Genomic DNA, 17805 nt, shown 5'->3' on the forward strand with positions numbered 1-17805 from the left:
ACAAGAGTGTGTGACCTTGTTTTTCGGTGGCCACATTTTCAGCCAGGCAGTGTGTATATTATATACTGTATAATACCTGGATCCAGGGATTTTCGATGGATTTTTTTAAATAATTGATTGGTTTGTAATTTGAACAACCTCCATTACAGGACGATCAATCAGATCTCTCTCTACAAGTGCTGGCTTCCATTTATAGCAGTAGTCATAAGAGTTCTGCTGCTTTAAGACATTTCGCGCGCAACAGCACGAGCCAGGAAATCGACCGGAAGAGGAAATAATATTTCGCGCCAAATTGAAACAACGGAGCAGCCAGTCGGAGCAATCAGACGTTTACGCCGCGGCTCACAACAGTTTTTGTCCCGTATTCTCAGAAGGTGTGCTGGAAGTCATTTATCTGACGTTTATGTGCCATTATTGATACAAAGTTGAGCTTGAAATGTTAGAAAAAAGCGTCTCATTCTTTCTACGCAGCTCGATCAACATGGAGGAGGCCAACAAACTAATCGGCGCAGGGAAGAAGCACCTGGTTATGGGGAAGGTGGTGGAGGCGGTGAACTCCCTGCAGGAGGCCTGCGGGATGCTGTGAGTAAACCCTTTATAGCCATTAAATCTGAATACACATGCTAATATAACCCCAACTGTCACACGCATCTGCAGCGTTTATTTACCGATCGCCATCGCTAATGCTTCCTTTCAGTTTGTTTTTGAAGCTTAAGTGCTTGTTACTGGTTTTAAAATACTTTAAGAAGTTAAATGGCCGACCATTGGTTTAATTATTTTAAGTGGCTTATTATTTGGGCCTGAAATTTGCCTGTTTATAGTTGTAACAGGGGGAAAATGCTGACATTTATAAGCTTATGTCTGTTTTTTTATTTAATTTGTTAAATTTTAGGGCTAAAACATTTGGTGACACAGCAGACGAGTGTGGCGAGGCTTTTTTCTGGTGCGGTAAAGCCCTGTTGGATTTGGCACGGTAAGGTATTGAGATATTTTGCTTTCAGTGTGTCTAATTTGCAGTTTAGATCCCTAATAGGAAGTTGCATGACTGTTGTTGCAGGATGGAGAATTCTGTTCTGGGGAACGCTCTGGAGGGAGTGCCAGAGGAAGAGGAGGATGAGGAAAAGAATCCCAAAGACTCCGTTGTTGACGGAACAGAAGATGTCGATGGTATAAAATATTAAAGTGTAAATCCCTGAAGATAGGATCTTTAGAAAGAAATGAACCGATTGCTGGGTTATCTCTGCAGAAAAGACGAGGGACGAGCTGAGGGATCAGGTGTATGATGCCATGGCAGAGAAAAAAGAAGAAAAAGACAAAGTGGCAGAGAAAAAAGAAGAAAAAGACAAAGTTGAAGAGAAACAGAGTGAAGATAAAGAGATGAGTGTGGATGGAGAAAACACAGATGCTGGTGAGAGCAAATGTGATGGGGTTAAAGAAGGCAAGAGTGAAGACGACCAAGAAGAGCAGACGGAAAACAAGGAGGAAGAGAAAGAGGAGGAGGCAGCTGAAGGCGACGAAGGTCAGTCACCTTTAAAACTGTGGATCTTTCAATCAGAATCTGAAATGTTTGGATTTAATTGCAACTTTTCTGTTTGGCTCAGGTGAGGAGGAGGAGGAGGAGGAGGAAGGAGAAGGTGACGATGATGAAATGGAAGACAAGACGGACGAGAAAGACTGCGACAAGGTCCGATTCTCTGACTGGGCGGTCAAAAACAGCTGCCAATGATTCGGCCTTTAAACTGAGTTTGTGTTGCAGGACAGCGAGGATGAGGAGGTGGGAAACCTGCAGCTGGCCTGGGAGATGCTGGAAGTTGCTAAAGTCATTTACAAAAGGTAACGGAAGCCCCAAGGACGGACGGGTAACGTTGACCTGCATCTTAGTTTTAGATCTCCTATTTGTTCTTTTAAGGAAAGAGGCTAAGGACGACCAGCTCATGGCTGCCCAGGCTCACCTGAAACTTGGCGAAGTATCTGTCGAATCAGGTACGACGATTCAGTAAATTTAAAAAGCTACTATGCGGAATCCGAAAACCTGGTTTGGTGAAAAACTGCTGCTGTGTGTCCAGGGAACTACACCCAAGCCCTGGACGACTTCGAGGAGTGTCTGAAGCTGCAGCTCAAACACTTGGAGGCCGACAGCCGCCTACTTGCCGAGACCCACTACCAGCTAGGACTGACGTACGGCTTGAACCTCCAGTACAACCAGGCCATCGCCGAGCTCAACCGCTCCATCTCTGTGATAAAGAGCAGGCTGGGTAAGAGGACTCGGGCCGCCACCGCCAGTTTCCGCTATCTATTTTCCTTCCTGCCAACAGGTGTAAACTGTCCCCACAGACAAGCTGCAGGAGCTGGTCGACAAGGCCGAGGGCCCGGAGGCCCTGGCGGAGGAGAGGAAGGAGATGGAGGAGCTGAAGGCCCTGCTGCCAGAGATCCAGGAAAAAGTGGAGGACGCCAGCGAGAGTGTGAAAACCCTGAGCATGGCCGCGCCGGTGAGTGGGGACTGGAAATACTCTCCTGACGTTGCGTAATGCTGCCAAGGAAGCCGCGCAAAATAATAAATAACGGACAAATAACACTCCAACTCTGTTCCTGTCAGAGCGAAGAAGCTTCCTCGTCCTTCTCTGGATCCACCCAAAAGAACGGTGACTCCTCAGAGGTGAGACGCCCCCGCACACAGCCAAAAACCAGTTTAGAACACCAGCGATCGATGTTTGTTCCCCCCGTGTGACCCCAGATTAATGGATCCGTAACGAATGGCGCGAGTTCTACCAGCGGACGGGCCTCCGTCTCCGACATCTCCCACCTGGTCAGGAAAAAGGTGAGGGATGATTTGAAGTGAATAAGAGCAGTACAGAACTTTAACAACTGTGCATCTCAGAGGAAACCAGAGGAGAGTCCAGTGAAGGAGGGAGAGGTGAAGAAGGTGAAGCATGACGGGGGAGCGATTCAGACCCCTAACGGAGACGCACCGGAGGCAAAAGTGGAGAGGTGAGAGCCGGGCGTCTGCATGAGCTTTCAAAGGTGGTTAACTGGTAACCATCATTAACGGACTTTAAACTGTCTTCCAGCCAGTGAACCTGGACCCTCATTCAACTCCCGGATGAGTCAATTCCTGCACTAATTTACTGCTGTAAATACGAATGTTTTCTACTCTTGTAATCATTTAAAGCTGTAAAACCGAATAAAGATTTCATAAACAAACTTGCAGTCATTTATCCACAGCTGTCCTTGAACGCACCACGAGGAAGGGGTCTCTCTCTGCGTTTGGTTTGTTCTTGACAGTTTTAAGCCAATAAATGTGCGGCATAAACTTAAACATTCTGCTTCAGTGCCGTCTCTTCACAGCCCTGAACAATACGTTGTTACACTATGGGAGAGCTGGCAACCAAAATCTACAGTTTAATCCCAGTAAAAACAAGGTTAACTAATGCTCAATGTGGGAGATAAAAGCCTGGCCACGCAAACACCACAGGAGCCAGATTCATATTGAAACATAATCAGCTTGTCAGGAACCAATTTTTATTAATATCATTAATAATCTGTCATCAGCATCATCAATGAAATGAGTTAGTCTGTTTAAAGCAGAATCAAGTGTGCATTCATTGCCCTTCTTTTCTTGATGAACACTTCAGTTCCACAAAGCGAGGAAGAAAAAAAAAGGGAGGGGAGGAAGGTCAAAGAGGGCAGGGTCTGCAGAGAAGGAGGAAACGCAGGGAAAACAACGTCTGGCAGAGCCGGAATCTCCCCCTCCACTGGGATATGATTGGTTTTTCCCTTGTGCAAGAACGACCAAAAAAAAAAAAAAAAAAATCAAAACAAGAAATTCAAAATGGTGCTCTAAAAACAAAAAGATGAAAGAGGAAGAGGAGGATTTCTTGCTGGGATGTGTCGTTTTACGTGATTTTTTTTTTTTGTTGTTTTTTTTTGTTTTGTTTTGTTCCGTAAAGCCACGTTAGGATCTGATGCAGTCGTCGTCGTCAGAGGTCTGGCTGCTGCTACTGGTTTCAGACTCGGATCCCTCCTCGACGTTCGCCTCGGCCACACTCCTCCAGGGGGTGAAGTGGAGGGTCACTCCCCGAGCTCGGGGCAGAGCGCCGTTCCTCTGCATGCCGTTCCTCTTCAGCTGCATAAAAACATTGAAGTCATTGTGAGGGAAGTTAATGAGCTCTGATAAGGGGATTAAAAATACCCAGTGCGACTGTAATAACCAGATCAAGATGTTCTGATTGATTAAATAAGCCTGTGGATTCATGAATGACTTCCTTCCTGCCCGGCACTATAGACCCTCGTTGGACCCACCTGTTCTGTTTTTGTCTGGAACTCTCTCAGCTCGTCCTCTGTCAGAGGAAGGAAGTTATCGTCGTTCTCTGGGTACTCCTGCCAGCCCATGGCCTTCAGCAACCTGGGGACGCACAACAGTCGCCTGCGTGTGAGTCGCCTGCATGTCTTTTTGTGTGTTTGGGTGCGTGTCAGTGTCTCTCACCGGTGCTCCGCCTCCAGGGAGCTGGACAGGTGTTCGGTGTCGGAGTCACTGAGGGAGTAGGACAGCCCGTTCTCGTGGCAGACCTCCTCGCTGTAGGCCTTGGGCTCCGGGGTGCTGCTTTCCCCCTGCGATCCAAGATAGAGAGAAGATCCATTTCCAGCATTCAAAAAGGGCTCAACGCAGTGAAGCTGACAGCTGTTGGTAAAGTGCACGCACATCTCGCCCTTTTCTCAAGTTTCCAATTAATTCAATCAACGGCCTCGTCTTTATCCCGGTGATGCTCATTTTTTATTCACGAGCTACGCTTTGAATATTTAATGTAAAAACATGCCAGGGAACGCTCTCCTCCAGTAGAAAACCAGGAAAGAACGAATCCCTTCTATCTTCCTGTGATTTTCCTGGAGCCTCTGGGATTTTAGCCCACCTCTCCAGATGTTCCCGGGCTGCTGCTGGTGGTCAGCTCTCCGGTGCCCTCGTCCTTGAGAGCTCGCAGGAACTCGCTCTTGCGGTCCGGACCACGGCGCATCAGCTTCAGTCTGGAAGGAGCGATGTCTATGGGAGGAGTCGTGCTGGAAGGATGCTGTAGACGAGACACAGAGCAGGGAGTCAGCAGAAGGCACAGGAGGAGCCCTCAGACCCCAGGATGGCTATTAAATATGGAGCGGCGAGCTGCAAGCTAGCACCTTAGAAACTCACTCTTAACACATTTACTACGCTTAATTAAGAACGGGTTACATGTCTACAGGTCATCCGCTTTTCCCTGCTGTGTCACATCCCTACAATTTTTGCAAAAGCTGTATTCTGCTGTCAGACTTAAAGATCACCTCTTTTGGGGTGTTGTGCTGTGGTGCGCTGACTGGGGTGCTGGGTTTGGCTGCAGAGACGGGGCTGGTGAAGACTGAATCTCGGCCCTGCATGTGAAGGCCAGACTTGTTGATCTCTCTCCCACCGGACTTCCACTGGGTGCTCTGAAAGAAGGGACGCGCTCCAAACTTAACAAAACCTCTCACTAACACTGCCACCTAGTGACGACTTGCAGAACACCCACAAAAAAGGCAATGCGAGCCCGTGGAATTAAAAAAAAAAAAAAAAACTAGACGGTGTGGTTAAAAATGTTGTCAGAAAACACAAATAAATAAAGGCTTACTTTGGTGGGGGCCACAGCAGGCTTTGGGACCAGGTTCTTGTAGACGCTGGAGCCTGCGATGGGAGCTTTGCTGCCATTTGTAGGCAAAACACCAGTAGTGGCAAACCCTGCAGAGAAGGCTGTGCTGGGGTCCTCCTTGGAAACCTTCTTGATTACCAGCATTTTAGACACCATCTGTTTACCACTAGGAGGGTTTTCTGCGACAGAAAGAAAAAGAAGGGGATTAGGCCTGTCAATTGCGCTTGTAATTTGACATTAGTTAATCTGGATTTGGATTTACCCCACACTCCAGCGTGTGGAGCAACTGCACGCAACTGAGTCCCAGGCTTTCCAGTTGTTTCCGGGTTGAGGGAAGGCTGCAACACGAGCACATGTATTTGTAATGTGTAGGTTTAGAGGTGATCAGGTGGCTTTTATGGCGTCTAACTGCTGTTTATGTATATTTAAGGTGAATTTAAACAGTGAACAATCCCAAAATGTTCAACTCACAAAGTCCTCTTCCACAAATTTCAGCTTGTCATCCTTGCCGTCCTTGCGTTCCTCGTTGGGGAACTTGTCCTGGTACGAGGAACCCTTGCGGGGATGAAAGTTGCCGTTGCGTTGCCGGTGCCCCACCTGCCTGTCCCTGTCGCCTCCCACGCGTTTAGGATGGCGTCCCTGGTGGTGGTGGCCGTCCTGAGGGCCGCGCGAAGAGCCGTGCCAGCTGGGCGTTTCCTTCCAGCACGAGCCCCCCGCCAGCCCACCGTGACCTCCTTTGGCCACCCCCGAGTCCACCGAGTCGTGCCTCAGCAGCAAGGAGGGCTGCTGCCATCCGTCGCCTTAAAGAGATACAGAATCAGAGGCAGGTCCCACAGAACAGCCCGGTCTCTTGAGCAATAAGACGGGGGGGGTGGTTTTTACCTGCAGGAGCGCGCAGGGAGCCGTTGTTGAAGAAGCCATCGGAGGAGTTGTGGCGCCGGCGGCTCACAGCAGTTCGGCCATCTTTGTGGAGTTGGGGCTCGCCTTGTGGGGTGGCAGCAGGGGACTGGAGGGGAGAACGTTGCCCGTTAGGATGGGACGAGAACCCAGCACACACTGGTCAAGAAAATGTTTCGGATCCTCTGTAGCGGTAGAAGTTAAATTCTTCCACGGGGGCCTGGGCAGCGGTCATCAAAGCAATTTTATCTGCCGTCATTTCCGCACACGATCACCAACATGAAAGCAAACAGCCATTGTTGACTCCCCCAGATTCTCCTCCCATAACCCACCAAGATCCTGCTCAAACTGACTCCCGTCCAACCAGATGACCTTCAAGAGCTCCAAAACAACCAACCTTCTATCGATGCCATTTCTCCCACGAGTCAGTCCTTTTCGCACGAGTATTAAGTCATTAGGACGCCGACCCAAAACTAATTTCTGCTCTGTGGACTGAGGAGGGGTCTCAGAGGAACCAGAAACAAGGTCCCGCAGCGTTCCAGCAAGTCTTTCTAGAGCCGACACACCAGGTTACTGGAGAGAAGTCACTGATCGATTATGGTAAATAACCTGAAATATGTTTCCAGCTTTCAGTGATTCTACAGCTGTCACCTCAACTAATAAACATGTTTGACACAAACAAAGGCCTTCAGACTTCTACAGTGACGTAGGTGCTCATGGGCCGGCTGAGCCCAAACTCCGGCTCCATAACGGAAACATTACAGGCGAATCCTTAAGGACTTCTGAAGGCCACGGCTCCCAACAGTGGGGCAACTACAACCAGAAAATGGACCCTGGAGGTAAATTAGTTCTGTGGGAGCGCTACAGTTTTTGCCCCATCAAGGCATTCCTGCAAGTGTTACAGCCTCAGCCTGCAGCCTTTGCTCATGTGCAGGTGTTAAAGATGACAGAAAGTTGATAAATGTCTTAGAGAAGAGAAGAGATTTGGTTCCCCCCCCTCCCTCCAACGATGCCCTTTTTGGAATCAGATGAAAGTGGCAACACTGAGGAGAGTATTCCAGATGTCTGTTTCCCAAGCAACTCCTCTTATGGAATAATCCTTTGCTTTCGGTGAGTTGTGAGTCCAACCCCAGTCCCCCCCCCCCCTCAGCTACACCACTGTTGGGCACAACCCACCGGCGACATTAAAGAGGGAAAACTAAGTGGAATTTTCTCACCAATCAGAACACACTTCAATCAGAATGCCGGGAAGAGAAGTGTAGAGAATGTGTGTGTGTGTATGTGTGTGGTGATTATAAATTTGGCCAGATTCTTTAAGTATCAGTCTCTTCCTGAAGGCAAACAATGATTAGCCGAGCCTATTTTCAACTGTGCGCTGACAACGTTATCAGTCCCCAAGTGTGACGTTACTCACACAAAGCGCAGAGACGCACACATTTAATCAAAGCCGTTAACGGTGTTTAGTTGTAACCTGAGAGCGGCACACTCACGCTTGCAGATAAACACACCTTGGCAGGCTGGGGCGTGGAGAAGTTAAGCCAGGCAGGGACAAAGTCATGCTGCGCCATTTAGGTCCAGTGTTTCCGGTCAGTGGATCGAGGCATCAAACCTCATGGCCAGGATCTGACGGAAGGAGCCGGATGATGAGAAGAGAAACAGAAAAGTCAGGATTTGGGTTTTAAAAGGTTCATTTCAGAAAGCAGCAACGCCGGGTTCCGATTTCATGTTGCGGCGCAGAAAACGTCTCCCCGGAGACGCTAAAAGAGTTCTATTGTTAGCAGGAGACAACAAAGCGTGTTGGGATGCAGCTGATAACTGACAGCAGGAAAACTGACTGTGCAGCATTTCGCCCTGTGGCAAAAACCTGAACAGCCTCATTTTACAGCCTGATTTATCAGGAGCGATTCAATAACTGCCCGAGTTGGTGTCAAACTTTGTTACCCCAGAGTCTGTGGCTCTGAAGTCCTCTGCCTCCTCTCTTGGTCCGGCTGGGCTCGGTTCCTCAGGCCTTCTGGCGCTGATCGCAGAACGTGTGCACCGACAGATGGCGAGCAGCACACAACAAACCCCCTTTCCACCCCTGCCAGGACAACCCAGTCCCTTTCCGCAGAGGCAGACCCCTTCGTCCAGGATGAAACAACGAGGGATGGTTCAAAAGGTCACAGGAATGATCTCTAATGAAGAACCAGAGAACAGGAAGTGGATTTTGTGGCGGTCCAACAGGAACTTGTTCCTCTTCGTGATAATTTTACGCAACCCTCCGGTGGTCGCGCCTGCTGTTTGTGATAATAACTGAGTGCTAGAACGTCCACAGGTGGATTTAAAGGGTCTGCTCGTAGCCTCGGCTGTCAGGACACCAACCTGGAGCCGTCTGGCAAAACAGACAGTTGAGGTTCCGGGAGATCCGTGAATATCAGCGGCCCCGAAATACAGACGGCAGTCTGTGCGGTCGGTCCTCTTTGACACCAGATGTGGGGGAGACACAGGTGTTGTCCTGCCACATATGTTTCAGTTGGGCTCCCCTCTCACCGACTCATTTTAAGATCTATCAAAACGCGCAGAAAAGAAAAGTTCCGAGACAGTCTTTCAGCGGCAGTTGCGGTCAGTGAAACCCACCACTCGCCTCATGAAACACTCGAGAAGACTGTCTGACATTGAAAAAAAACAATGCTTAAAAAAGGTTCAAAGTCACATGACAATGAAGGAAGTAAAACCCTATGTTACATCGCTGTCATCTTCAGTTTAGGTTAGTGAACTAGAGGTGCCGCTCGGTGATGCATAATAATGCTACTTTTATCTCTGTATGATGGAGCGTCACATTTGGAAAATGGCCATCCAAAGATCTCGAGGTGTCCGTTTGAATCAGAGATAAGGAAGAGATCTGATTTCATAGATATGCAAGTTCCAAGCAGAAGCAACGTTTCCACAAGTTAAAAGGGTCTTCGTGTCGTACGATGCAGCAAAATCCTGTAAGAGGTGAGATGGCTGATAGACGAACAAAAATCCTCAAGGATGCTTTGTTGAATTCCTCTCCAGGGGGGGAAAGTGATGATCGAAGAAGCTCTGCTTTTCTTCTTCAATGACTTTTCTCCTCAAAAAAAAATAAAGAATGCAGGTTCTTTTACTGAGGGTTCTCTGGGATCTGCACAGGAACGGACCTGAAACAGACAAACAATGTTTGTCAGAATTTACAAAAAAAAAAAGAGAAAACGTCAACGCAGAGCAAAGGAAACTTAAGTGCGGCGTCCCAAAATAAGCCTTACGTTAGAAAGGACAGCGGGTATATCTACATTAAATCTCATGGATAATTATACCAGCTCATTCTTTCTTACAAATGTCTACTTTACTACATTTATCAAGCTAAAATACCACAAATTCCAAATAAAGCCGTGTTCCATATTGCTGACAAGGATGCTCTCTGGAACTCGCAGAAGAGAAATAATCATGACTCGGTGATATCACCACCACTTCGTGTGGAAAGCCAACCACTTCATAAAATTTTGTTGTCCCATGTCAATTAAATATTCATACCAGTGTAAAAATAACCCGAGCACTTTCTTGCACAGCAATTTCTCCCCCAAACTGCAGCCCATCTAAACAGGCCTGGCACAAAATCCCAGCGTTCCATGGCAGTGCTTTTGGTTTTAATCCATCTGTTTTCTTTCAAACATCATTAGCGGTTACCACACCCTGCTCATAAACCGAAACTGAAACAGAATTAATTCATACATTGGTACACATCTGTATGTGTACTGGATTATTACGTAACAGCTGGAGATCGATGAGTTCGCCACGGACTCCAATCTGCAGCACAGGCAATTACTCAATGGGAAACTATTCTCAAATATAAATAAGCAAAGGACAAATTACGCATACTTCCTAAAAGTACGAACTTTGCCGTCTCATACAACTGGAAGCCCGCATGTCCGCGAACACCCAAGTACTTCAAGACAGTTGTAGCGTACATGCACGTTTCGTCATGCTAACGGAGTCGGATTATTTACTCACGTGTACCGAAAAGGACTAATTACACACAACCGCCGCGGCGGTGGCGAACTAACCCGACGCCAGCGCCAACAAGATACGTTAGCAAACATGATCTAACTTGGCTGGGAGATAATACAGGCAGGTATGGGTAGCGCTAGCCTAGCCGTTGCTAGCTGAAGCCTACGCTACCCAGCTTGTTCACTGGCTCGCGAAAACCGCAAAGTTGATAGAATTGATTGGTGTGACTGAGGGGCGACACGAAGTCAAACCGCATTAAATAGGCTCGCCGAGGTTACAACTGGCGAGTTGTGCAGCTGTCACAAACGTACAATAGAGGTAAACAGACCTGGCTCCGCTGAAACAACACAGTTTCAAAATGGCTACCTTAGCAGCGGCAGCACACATTCATCAGCTTGCTAAGTGCTAGCGAGTTAACTTGCAGTGTTTCGTGACGATATGTCGTAGCTGTTACCTTGTCCAGCACAAGCGAGCAGCCATTTGCAAACCACACAACTACGGCCTTTTAATACTAACGATAATAGTTTCGACAGCAATATACTTTTCCAATAATGCGGCTACATGTGTTTGTTTGGGTTTTCGGAGCGCTTACCACTGGCGCTGGCACTGAGCGATTCGAATAGCTACAGCGGTGCTGCCTTCAAGATCTCTCGGCATTTTGCAACGCAATGAAGTTCCACGGTGTTTTTAACTCATGGCAGGTCAACAGCGCGGGGTTTATTTTTTTTTAATACTTCTGATTTCAGCAATTAAATCTCATACTCACCTCTGTATTGTAACACGAATATATTTATCACCTTAAAAGAACACTGGCTCGATAACGCTTATTTTTGCTCTGTTGAACGTAACTTGACGTCCGACACCCAGTCATCCCTGTCGATAACAGCGCGAGTCGGTGGGCGGGCTCAGCCGCGACAGATAAGGAAACAGGCATTTAATCGAGTACCGATGCAATGGAGTTAGCTGGAGCAAACGACCTCAAGTCTGGCTACTTTTGAGTTTATGCTACTTTTATTAACCCAGTAGACGACATAGAAATATAGGGTGTGTGAAAAGATTAAACACATTCATTGTTTTTTTTGCTTTTAACTTGAATCGTGCATGTAGACACGCCAACCACAAGGTCGTTTTTTATGCTAGTTGCGGGGATCTCGGACATTTTTTACTAACCATGCCGTCTCTTTTCTTAGGTTAAAATGTTGAGACTTGTATCGACAAAGCGCATCATTTCGGGGGTAAGCCCTAGTGGAAGCGTGTGGTGACACCTGTGGCAGAGTGGTTATTTCTTTCTTCCATGTGTGTGTCTTCAGGTGCCAGGATGGAGATGTTTTGAGAAGGTTAGCGGAACTCAAGCCTCCACAATAAGAGCTCAGCTGAAGGTTCACTCTCTTGCACCATCTAATCGAACTTCCACTGGAAGCCTGCTCAATCCCAGGAGCGTGAGCTGGCTCGCCTCTCGTCTCCACCGTGGAGATTCTCAGGGCAGCGCAGACGGAGCCAACGACAAAGATGGCTTCAGTTTGAAATCCATCAGCCATGCTCCGAAACCAGCTCTCTACCTGGGTTTCTCTGGGCTCATCCCTTTCCTGGCTGCTCCTCTCTTAATGGCTGCAACGCAGACCTTTCACCCCGAAGTGGCATTTGCTCAGATGGTCTACGGAGCCTCTATAGTCTCCTTCCTTGGAGGTGCCCGTTGGGGGTTTGCACTCCCCCCTGGAAGCCCTGCTGGGCCCGACTGGATGAACCTGGGCAACAGCGTGGTTCCGTCTCTTCTGGCCTGGCTGGCATTGCTCTGCAGGGACAATATTACGGAAGGAGCTCTTGTGGTAATGATGGGACTGGGGCTCTCTCTGCATTATGACCTGGCCTTGCTGCCTGGTTACCCCCCCTGGTTCAAAGCCATGCGGACTATCCTCACACTTGTCGCCACCTTCTCACTAGTCGCTACACTTGCAATTAAACAATTCTGCTCCGAGAAGAAAGTCAAGGCAATTCAGAATTCAACTAAATGACTTTGCATCATTTACCCCCCCCCCCAACATCCTCTTTGGTACCAAATGGATCCCACTTACTGTTAATTTTAGCAGTACTGCACCTCGTTTGACGTTCTGGTCTCTGATGCTGAAATGTTGTTCAGGAAGTTGGCACATTAATTTTATTGAATATAGAAAAATCAACTAATAAAGAATCCAACAGTAACATTGTTTGTGGTCAGAATGTGACGTACTCTGCAGCAATAGCAAAAAGCCAGGAAAAATACAGGAAACACATCTATTTTGGTACAGATGACAGATATTTCTGGTGCCATTCTTGTGTCTGCTGATAAAGCATCAATCCCAAACTAAATGTAAATTGTGAGTGACTAAGAAGCCCCCCGACCCCTTTATTAAAGTCTCCAGTGGTTGATACGTCTTTCAAGTAGAAATTCACTCCCCTCACGCTTTCAGGAAGAAAAACCAGACAGAACCTCTAAAAATAACAGTGGTTTCATATCTTATCCAAAAATAGCTCAATAGGACACTTCAGAGCAACAAGAGTCCCTCAGAAATAGAACGCCTCTGCCACAGATAACCTTATGGAGAAGAGTGCTCCTTCAATATGCAAAAACAAGCCTGTTTTGATGAACTGTAAAGTAATCACTAGGTGGAGAAGTGAGCGCGAGCTAACGGTAACAGCCGTTTTCCAGTTCAGGTCATCTGTTGTGAAAGGATGATTGAAATAGGTGTATTTCTATGTCCCTCTAGCAGCGTTTGGTCAAGTTTCAGGTGCTTATACGGACGACGGCGGCCGCGGCGCTCTGGGCTGTCAGAGCACGGCCAGGCCGCCGTCACAGCGGCTGGTGATCATGTTGCCAACTTCAGTCCAGGTGTCCAGGTGAGGGTCGTAGATCTCCACGGAGTCCACCGTCACCGGGGCGGAGAAGTCTCTGCTGGCGGCTCTGCCCCCGACGGCGTACAGAAACCCATTCACTGCTGACACCGACACGCCCGCGCGGGCCGTCGACATCGGGGCGACCTCCACCCATTTTTCCTGCAGAGATAAAGGCGCCATCGACTCACAGGTGTGACTGAAAACTAGCGTTGAAGGCTAACGGTACATTTCCAAGCTGTACCTCCTCCGGACAGTATTTCTCCACCGTCTCCAGAGCGCCCAGGGCCTCATTCCACCCACCCACAGCGTAAATGCAGTTATTGAGGCAGGCGACGCCCGCATAGGCGCGACGTGTGACCATGACGGGCAGGGCGCTCCACCGCCGAGAGATGGGATCGTACGCTTCGGCAGAGCGTAGCTCCATCCCTTCATCGCTGATTCCTCCGATTACATAAATAAACCCTGAGAAGAGGGTCCAAACATCACCACGGTTCATGGAAGCGTGAATATAAAATCACAAATAGCCTCAATTAATGTTTAAAAACAGAGTGGAAGAGGCACCTTGTAGCTCACAGCATCCGAAGTAATAACGCGGAACAGCCATGGTGCCGATGACCTCCCACTTGTTTTCTTCTGGATCATAGCGTTCCATGGTTTTCCCAATCTCAGACCCAATCCAACCACCTGAGGAAGCACAATTGGGATCAATGTCCCATGATGAGATTGAATTATTTTCCTATACGGTGACAATTTGATTGAAACTGGCAGTTACCCAGTGCATACAAGGCCCCGTGGCAGGGGCACACGCCCACCCCACAGCGAGGAAAGTTCAGGGACGCCACCGAGGCCCACTGCTTGGTCACCGGGTCATATCTTTCGGTGCAATCAAAAATCATGGAATCCTTTTCCCCTGGGGAAAAAAGAAGGCTTCTCAGCCCGAAGATAGTTGCAGCCTTGATCATAAGAGGGCCAGAACCGCCTCACCTCCCACCACGTATATCATGCCTTCCAGCACTGCCACCCCCAGCCCACTACGAGCCTGGTGAATGGAGGACACGGTGGTCCAGTACTGGTTGAATGTGTCGAAGCGCTCCACGCAGCTCAGTGCCCGGCTGTCACTCCAACGGCCGCCCTGCAGCCGAGTGTAGCCTCCTGTCATACGTGTGCAGGGAAGATTTAACTAGATTTAGTTACCTTCAAACCACCAAATATCCTCAGATTAGACCAAAACAGAACCTATGGCATAGAGGTATTTCCTGGCTTTTCTTCTGGGTCTCATTTTGGCTGGTTGGAGCAGACTGTACGTCTTGTTCTCCTTGGGAGATTTGGTGACTTCAGTGTATTCTTTCAGCAGAGTCTGCAGCGCCACCCGCAGGCTGAAGTCTGTCATGCCTGCACACAAACCCCACCAAGATCATTAAATTTAATCAGTTAACCTCAGTGTTGCAAGCACGTGATTAGCCACGTATATTAAATGTGAACAGGAACTGGTGTCGATATTCCCCTTACTCTCTATGTACTTGAACAGTCTCTGTGGGGAAAGCAGAGGGAAGCGGACTGGTTCCAGCACCTCCACTATATGTTTTTTCCTCTTTGGCACATCGTGAAGGACCCAATCCATGGCTGCAGTGAATACCTGGTACTCGTCCTCAATTCTTAACTCTTCGCTTCTTAGAATCTTCACCAGCTGATCCTTTGACAAACCCCTAAAGTCATCGCTGGTGCACACCTGAAAAAAGACTTTGACTCTATGAATCCCAGCACCACCCAAAGACACTGCTCGGATCTGACGGAAATAAACTGCGCTCGGGCGTCTTATACCTCCAAGAAGTGGACGTGGATGTAGTTCTCAGTAAATTCCAGCATGTCCATGCAGGCTATCTGCTCCAGGAACTGAAAGATGCCTACGCAGTTGGACGGGTCCATGTGGCCCTTGAGAAATTCCCCGCAGACAGTTACCACCTCCTGCAGCTGCAGCATGTCCGCCGCCACCATCAGCTCCTGAACGTTGTCCACAGTCACGCTGATCATGCCTGACAGACGAAAAGTATCCAGTTGGATTAGGACTCACGCATTGCAAACTGATCATGATCAAATCCGCGCTGCAACAGCTGACCTGTGTATATGAAGTCCAGCAACACCTCAAAGACCTGAGTCTCCACTCCAAGTATCTGCACCTCCTCCTGATCCACCTCACTCATTCCCCCAGAGAACAGAGCTGAGAAGTACGGGCTGCTGGCGGCAAGGACCAGACGGTGGACCCTGAAGACCCCGCTGCCAACCTTTAACCGCACATCGCAAAAGTCAGAGCAGAGTCGCATTTTGTTGATCTGGGCCAGGATGAGTCTGGCATAGCGGTCCGAGGACAGCAGAGACTGGTCCGACGCCTGGTTGGCTGTGGCAGCATCACAGCTGCAGCAGTGGGATGGTGACACGGAGACACAGGACATGGCAGCAGACGTAGGTTGGTCTTAACATGGATGCAAATATTCCCAAATCCTCGTCACCAGTCAGCCTCAGCCTGAAAGACACAACAGCTGAAGAGGGGAACACTGGAACACAGGCACACACACACCCCTGTTGTGTAATAACAAAGAACCGAGGCAATTTACGCATAATAAGCAACCAACACAAAAACGACTTACTTAAGCAGATTAGGGATGCGTCATATAAGCTGCTATCCGTCAGTCTGCTGTTATATTAGCTATAAACAACACCTGCGGACTCTAAGGGTTACTAAGGGTGCTAGCGAACTCACAGGTCACACATTTAAATCTTTAAATGAACAAACGAAATGACTGAATTCTGCTCGACCGATGCACAGATAGCAACGTGGGTGATTATTACCTAATGTCGAAATTCCGCTCCTTTCAGTGGTTATTTACCAATAAGTTTATTGATGAGGATGCGGGAAACTTCCCGTTGTGGAGCCTGTCAATCATGTTTTCGTAGTTCGACTACATTGGCCTGACAGATGAACCTCCAGTCTCAACTAGCCAATCCCCGATCGCTTAATCTTTTCGGCGAGTTTGTTTGTTTGCGGCGGCTTTCGTTGCGAGTGTGAAGTTGTCGAGTTCATATTTTTACATGGACTTATTTTTGGTTTCCAGAGAAGTGTTTTTATGGGAGTTTGTTCTTGCTTTTCCGGTTTTTCTCCAGAATGGACGCCAGGTGGCAGTGTTGCCCACGGACCAAACGGAAGCTCTTCACAACCAGCCCCAGAAACCTCCTGTTGTAATTTTCCAAATATTCTTAACTTGTCAGTCCCCTGCACAGGTGTAATTTTATATTTCACTCGTTTGGCTGCTGTCTTTTACAGTGGATCTTTATCTAAGGCTGTAATCTAGCTTATTATTATTCAGATGGCAGCTTGATCTAAGGTATTTTAAAAGGGATCTTGACATTAATTTAGTCTACATGATATGTTACAAGCATGTTATCTCTCCCCAGAAGTCTCATATTCCCCTGACCCATTTAATCAGTCTAGGCTATTACACTGCCAGGGAAAACCTTATTGTCAGTTACAGGAAAAAGGCCAGTAACTGTCACTTGACTTGTATTTCCTGCTATTTCAATGCGTCTCTCTGATTCAACCTGCCAACAGAGAATGTGGTTCCTCCAGGATAAGCCAGCTAAAACCCAAATGCAACATAGCACCAGCTTTCTATTTATAGCTTTAATTCTTGTAGTCCCTACATTTTTAATTCAGCTGTGTTTCCACAAATGTCGCCAATAATGATCGTTATCTTTTCTGAACAATTAGCTTAGCTTGGATATAGCTTAAATGGACTTTTAGAAAGCTAAGCCAAAGCTCACCTTGTGAACTGAGTGAGCTCTGAAACAAAACACCTCCCTTTTTGCTTTAATGTGCTTTCTGAAAGCCTATCCTTCAAATTGTTAGTGTCACCACGGTAAACCTTCAGCTTTGATCCATCTAAAAACTGAACAGCCAGAAATCTGCCTCTTTGGATTTATCATAAACCAAATTAAAGGTATTCTTTTATCATGGAAACACACCCACAGTCACTTTCTACCCGAGCCTGAGTCATAACATGGATGTATTTTTAGCAGTCATTAACTATAAGAGCTGTTTAGTGATTCAAAATCCTCACTGAATGGTGATAAAACGATGATACACATGGAGGAGGCATATAAATGTCCCTGTTTGTCCATTGATGGTTTGTCTAAATAAGCCTAACTATGGAAATTGCTCACCACCACTGTGTATATAGATAAGTGTAAAATTAAACTGCTGCTTCCACAGTGCAAACTCAGCCTTCACTTCCCATAAAACTGCCTGTAATATTTTGACTCCAAATACTCTGTTGTTACATATGCTTGAGGTCAGGGGTCGTGTCCTCACCTGACAGGAACAGCGTAACAC

At 47.7% G+C, this 17805-nt stretch overlaps 4 protein-coding genes across 14 annotated transcripts; 2 read left to right on the plus strand and 2 right to left on the minus strand.

Moving 5' to 3' along the window:
* The first annotated feature begins 221 nt into the window (after positions 1-221).
* On the plus strand, positions 222-3201 carry LOC101062209 (histone-binding protein N1/N2). Of its 3 annotated transcripts, none has more exons than XM_029830709.1 (14): positions 222-374; positions 472-582; positions 893-973; positions 1058-1167; positions 1247-1521; positions 1610-1684; positions 1757-1833; positions 1910-1983; positions 2067-2255; positions 2335-2489; positions 2597-2656; positions 2735-2818; positions 2879-2988; positions 3069-3201. In XM_029830709.1, the coding sequence occupies exons 2-14, from the start codon at positions 482-484 to the stop codon at positions 3073-3075; spliced, it is 1398 nt and encodes a 465-aa protein (XP_029686569.1). In that variant the 5' UTR covers positions 222-374; positions 472-481; the 3' UTR covers positions 3076-3201. The 3 variants fall into 3 exon arrangements, with proteins under 3 accessions (XP_029686569.1, XP_029686570.1, XP_011614950.2); XM_029830710.1 differs by having other exon boundaries at positions 1613-1684; XM_011616648.2 differs by having other exon boundaries at positions 1247-1519; positions 1602-1684.
* A 279-nt stretch (positions 3202-3480) lies between these two features.
* On the minus strand, positions 3481-11426 carry gpbp1l1 (GC-rich promoter binding protein 1-like 1). 6 transcript variants are annotated; one of them, XM_029830708.1, is made up of 13 exons: positions 11005-11171; positions 8907-9703; positions 8487-8719; positions 8036-8168; positions 6531-6654; positions 6120-6448; positions 5911-5986; positions 5631-5827; positions 5308-5451; positions 4908-5063; positions 4484-4608; positions 4300-4402; positions 3481-4123 (listed from the first exon to the last, which is right to left on the minus strand). In XM_029830708.1, the coding sequence occupies exons 4-13, from the start codon at positions 8111-8113 to the stop codon at positions 3953-3955; spliced, it is 1503 nt and encodes a 500-aa protein (XP_029686568.1). In that variant the 5' UTR covers positions 8114-8168; positions 8487-8719; positions 8907-9703; positions 11005-11171; the 3' UTR covers positions 3481-3952. The 6 variants fall into 6 exon arrangements, with proteins under 6 accessions (XP_029686568.1, XP_029686566.1, XP_029686565.1 ...); XM_029830706.1 differs by lacking the exon at positions 11005-11171 and adding an exon at positions 11317-11426 and having other exon boundaries at positions 8487-9703; XM_029830705.1 differs by having other exon boundaries at positions 8487-9703; positions 11143-11280.
* LOC101061754 (transmembrane protein 69-like) lies at positions 10611-12586 on the plus strand. Of its 4 annotated transcripts, none has more exons than XM_029830712.1 (3): positions 10611-10670; positions 11741-11785; positions 11861-12586. In XM_029830712.1, exons 2-3 carry the CDS (start codon positions 11747-11749, stop codon positions 12560-12562), a joined length of 741 nt encoding a protein of 246 aa, XP_029686572.1. In that variant the 5' UTR covers positions 10611-10670; positions 11741-11746; the 3' UTR covers positions 12563-12586. The 4 variants fall into 4 exon arrangements, with proteins under 4 accessions (XP_029686572.1, XP_011614948.2, XP_029686571.1 ...); XM_011616646.2 differs by lacking the exon at positions 10611-10670 and adding an exon at positions 10686-10868; XM_003975817.3 differs by lacking the exon at positions 10611-10670 and adding an exon at positions 11400-11594.
* A 104-nt stretch (positions 12587-12690) lies between these two features.
* On the minus strand, positions 12691-16393 carry ipp (intracisternal A particle-promoted polypeptide). Its single transcript, XM_003975763.3, has 10 exons — positions 16269-16393; positions 15538-15942; positions 15243-15454; positions 14931-15150; positions 14658-14813; positions 14406-14573; positions 14194-14331; positions 13983-14105; positions 13663-13883; positions 12691-13580 (listed from the first exon to the last, which is right to left on the minus strand). Exons 2-10 carry the CDS (start codon positions 15869-15871, stop codon positions 13356-13358), a joined length of 1797 nt encoding a protein of 598 aa, XP_003975812.1. The 5' UTR covers positions 15872-15942; positions 16269-16393; the 3' UTR covers positions 12691-13355.
* Positions 16394-17805: the final 1412 nt, after the last annotated feature.

This window comes from Takifugu rubripes, chromosome 22 (genome assembly GCF_901000725.2).
Source record: "Takifugu rubripes chromosome 22, fTakRub1.2, whole genome shotgun sequence".
NCBI lineage: Eukaryota > Metazoa > Chordata > Actinopteri > Tetraodontiformes > Tetraodontidae > Takifugu > Takifugu rubripes.

Coding starts and splice junctions, on each gene's coding strand:
- LOC101062209 (XM_011616648.2), top strand. CDS start 482: ATGGAGGAGGCCAACAAACTAATCGGCGCAGGGAAGAAGCACCTGGTT. Junction 1,168..1,246: donor CGGAACAGAAGATGTCGATG/GTATAAAATATT, acceptor TTATCTCTGCAG/AAAAGACGAGGGACGAGCTG. Junction 2,657..2,734: donor AGAACGGTGACTCCTCAGAG/GTGAGACGCCCC, acceptor GTGTGACCCCAG/ATTAATGGATCCGTAACGAA.
- LOC101061754 (XM_029830712.1), top strand. CDS start 11,747: ATGTTGAGACTTGTATCGACAAAGCGCATCATTTCGGGG. Junction 11,786..11,860: donor CAAAGCGCATCATTTCGGGG/GTAAGCCCTAGT, acceptor GTGTGTCTTCAG/GTGCCAGGATGGAGATGTTT.
- gpbp1l1 (XM_029830706.1), bottom strand. CDS start 8,113: ATGGCGCAGCATGACTTTGTCCCTGCCTGGCTTAACTTCTCCACGCCC. Junction 6,655..8,035: donor AGGTGTGTTTATCTGCAAGC/GTGAGTGTGCCG, acceptor TCTCCCCTCCAG/TCCCCTGCTGCCACCCCACA. Junction 4,609..4,907: donor GCCCGGGAACATCTGGAGAG/GTGGGCTAAAAT, acceptor CTTGGATCGCAG/GGGGAAAGCAGCACCCCGGA.
- ipp (XM_003975763.3), bottom strand. CDS start 15,871: ATGTCCTGTGTCTCCGTGTCACCATCCCACTGCTGCAGCTGTGATGCT. Junction 14,814..14,930: donor ACTGTTCAAGTACATAGAGA/GTAAGGGGAATA, acceptor GTTTGTGTGCAG/GCATGACAGACTTCAGCCTG. Junction 14,332..14,405: donor CATGATATACGTGGTGGGAG/GTGAGGCGGTTC, acceptor TTTTTTCCCCAG/GGGAAAAGGATTCCATGATT.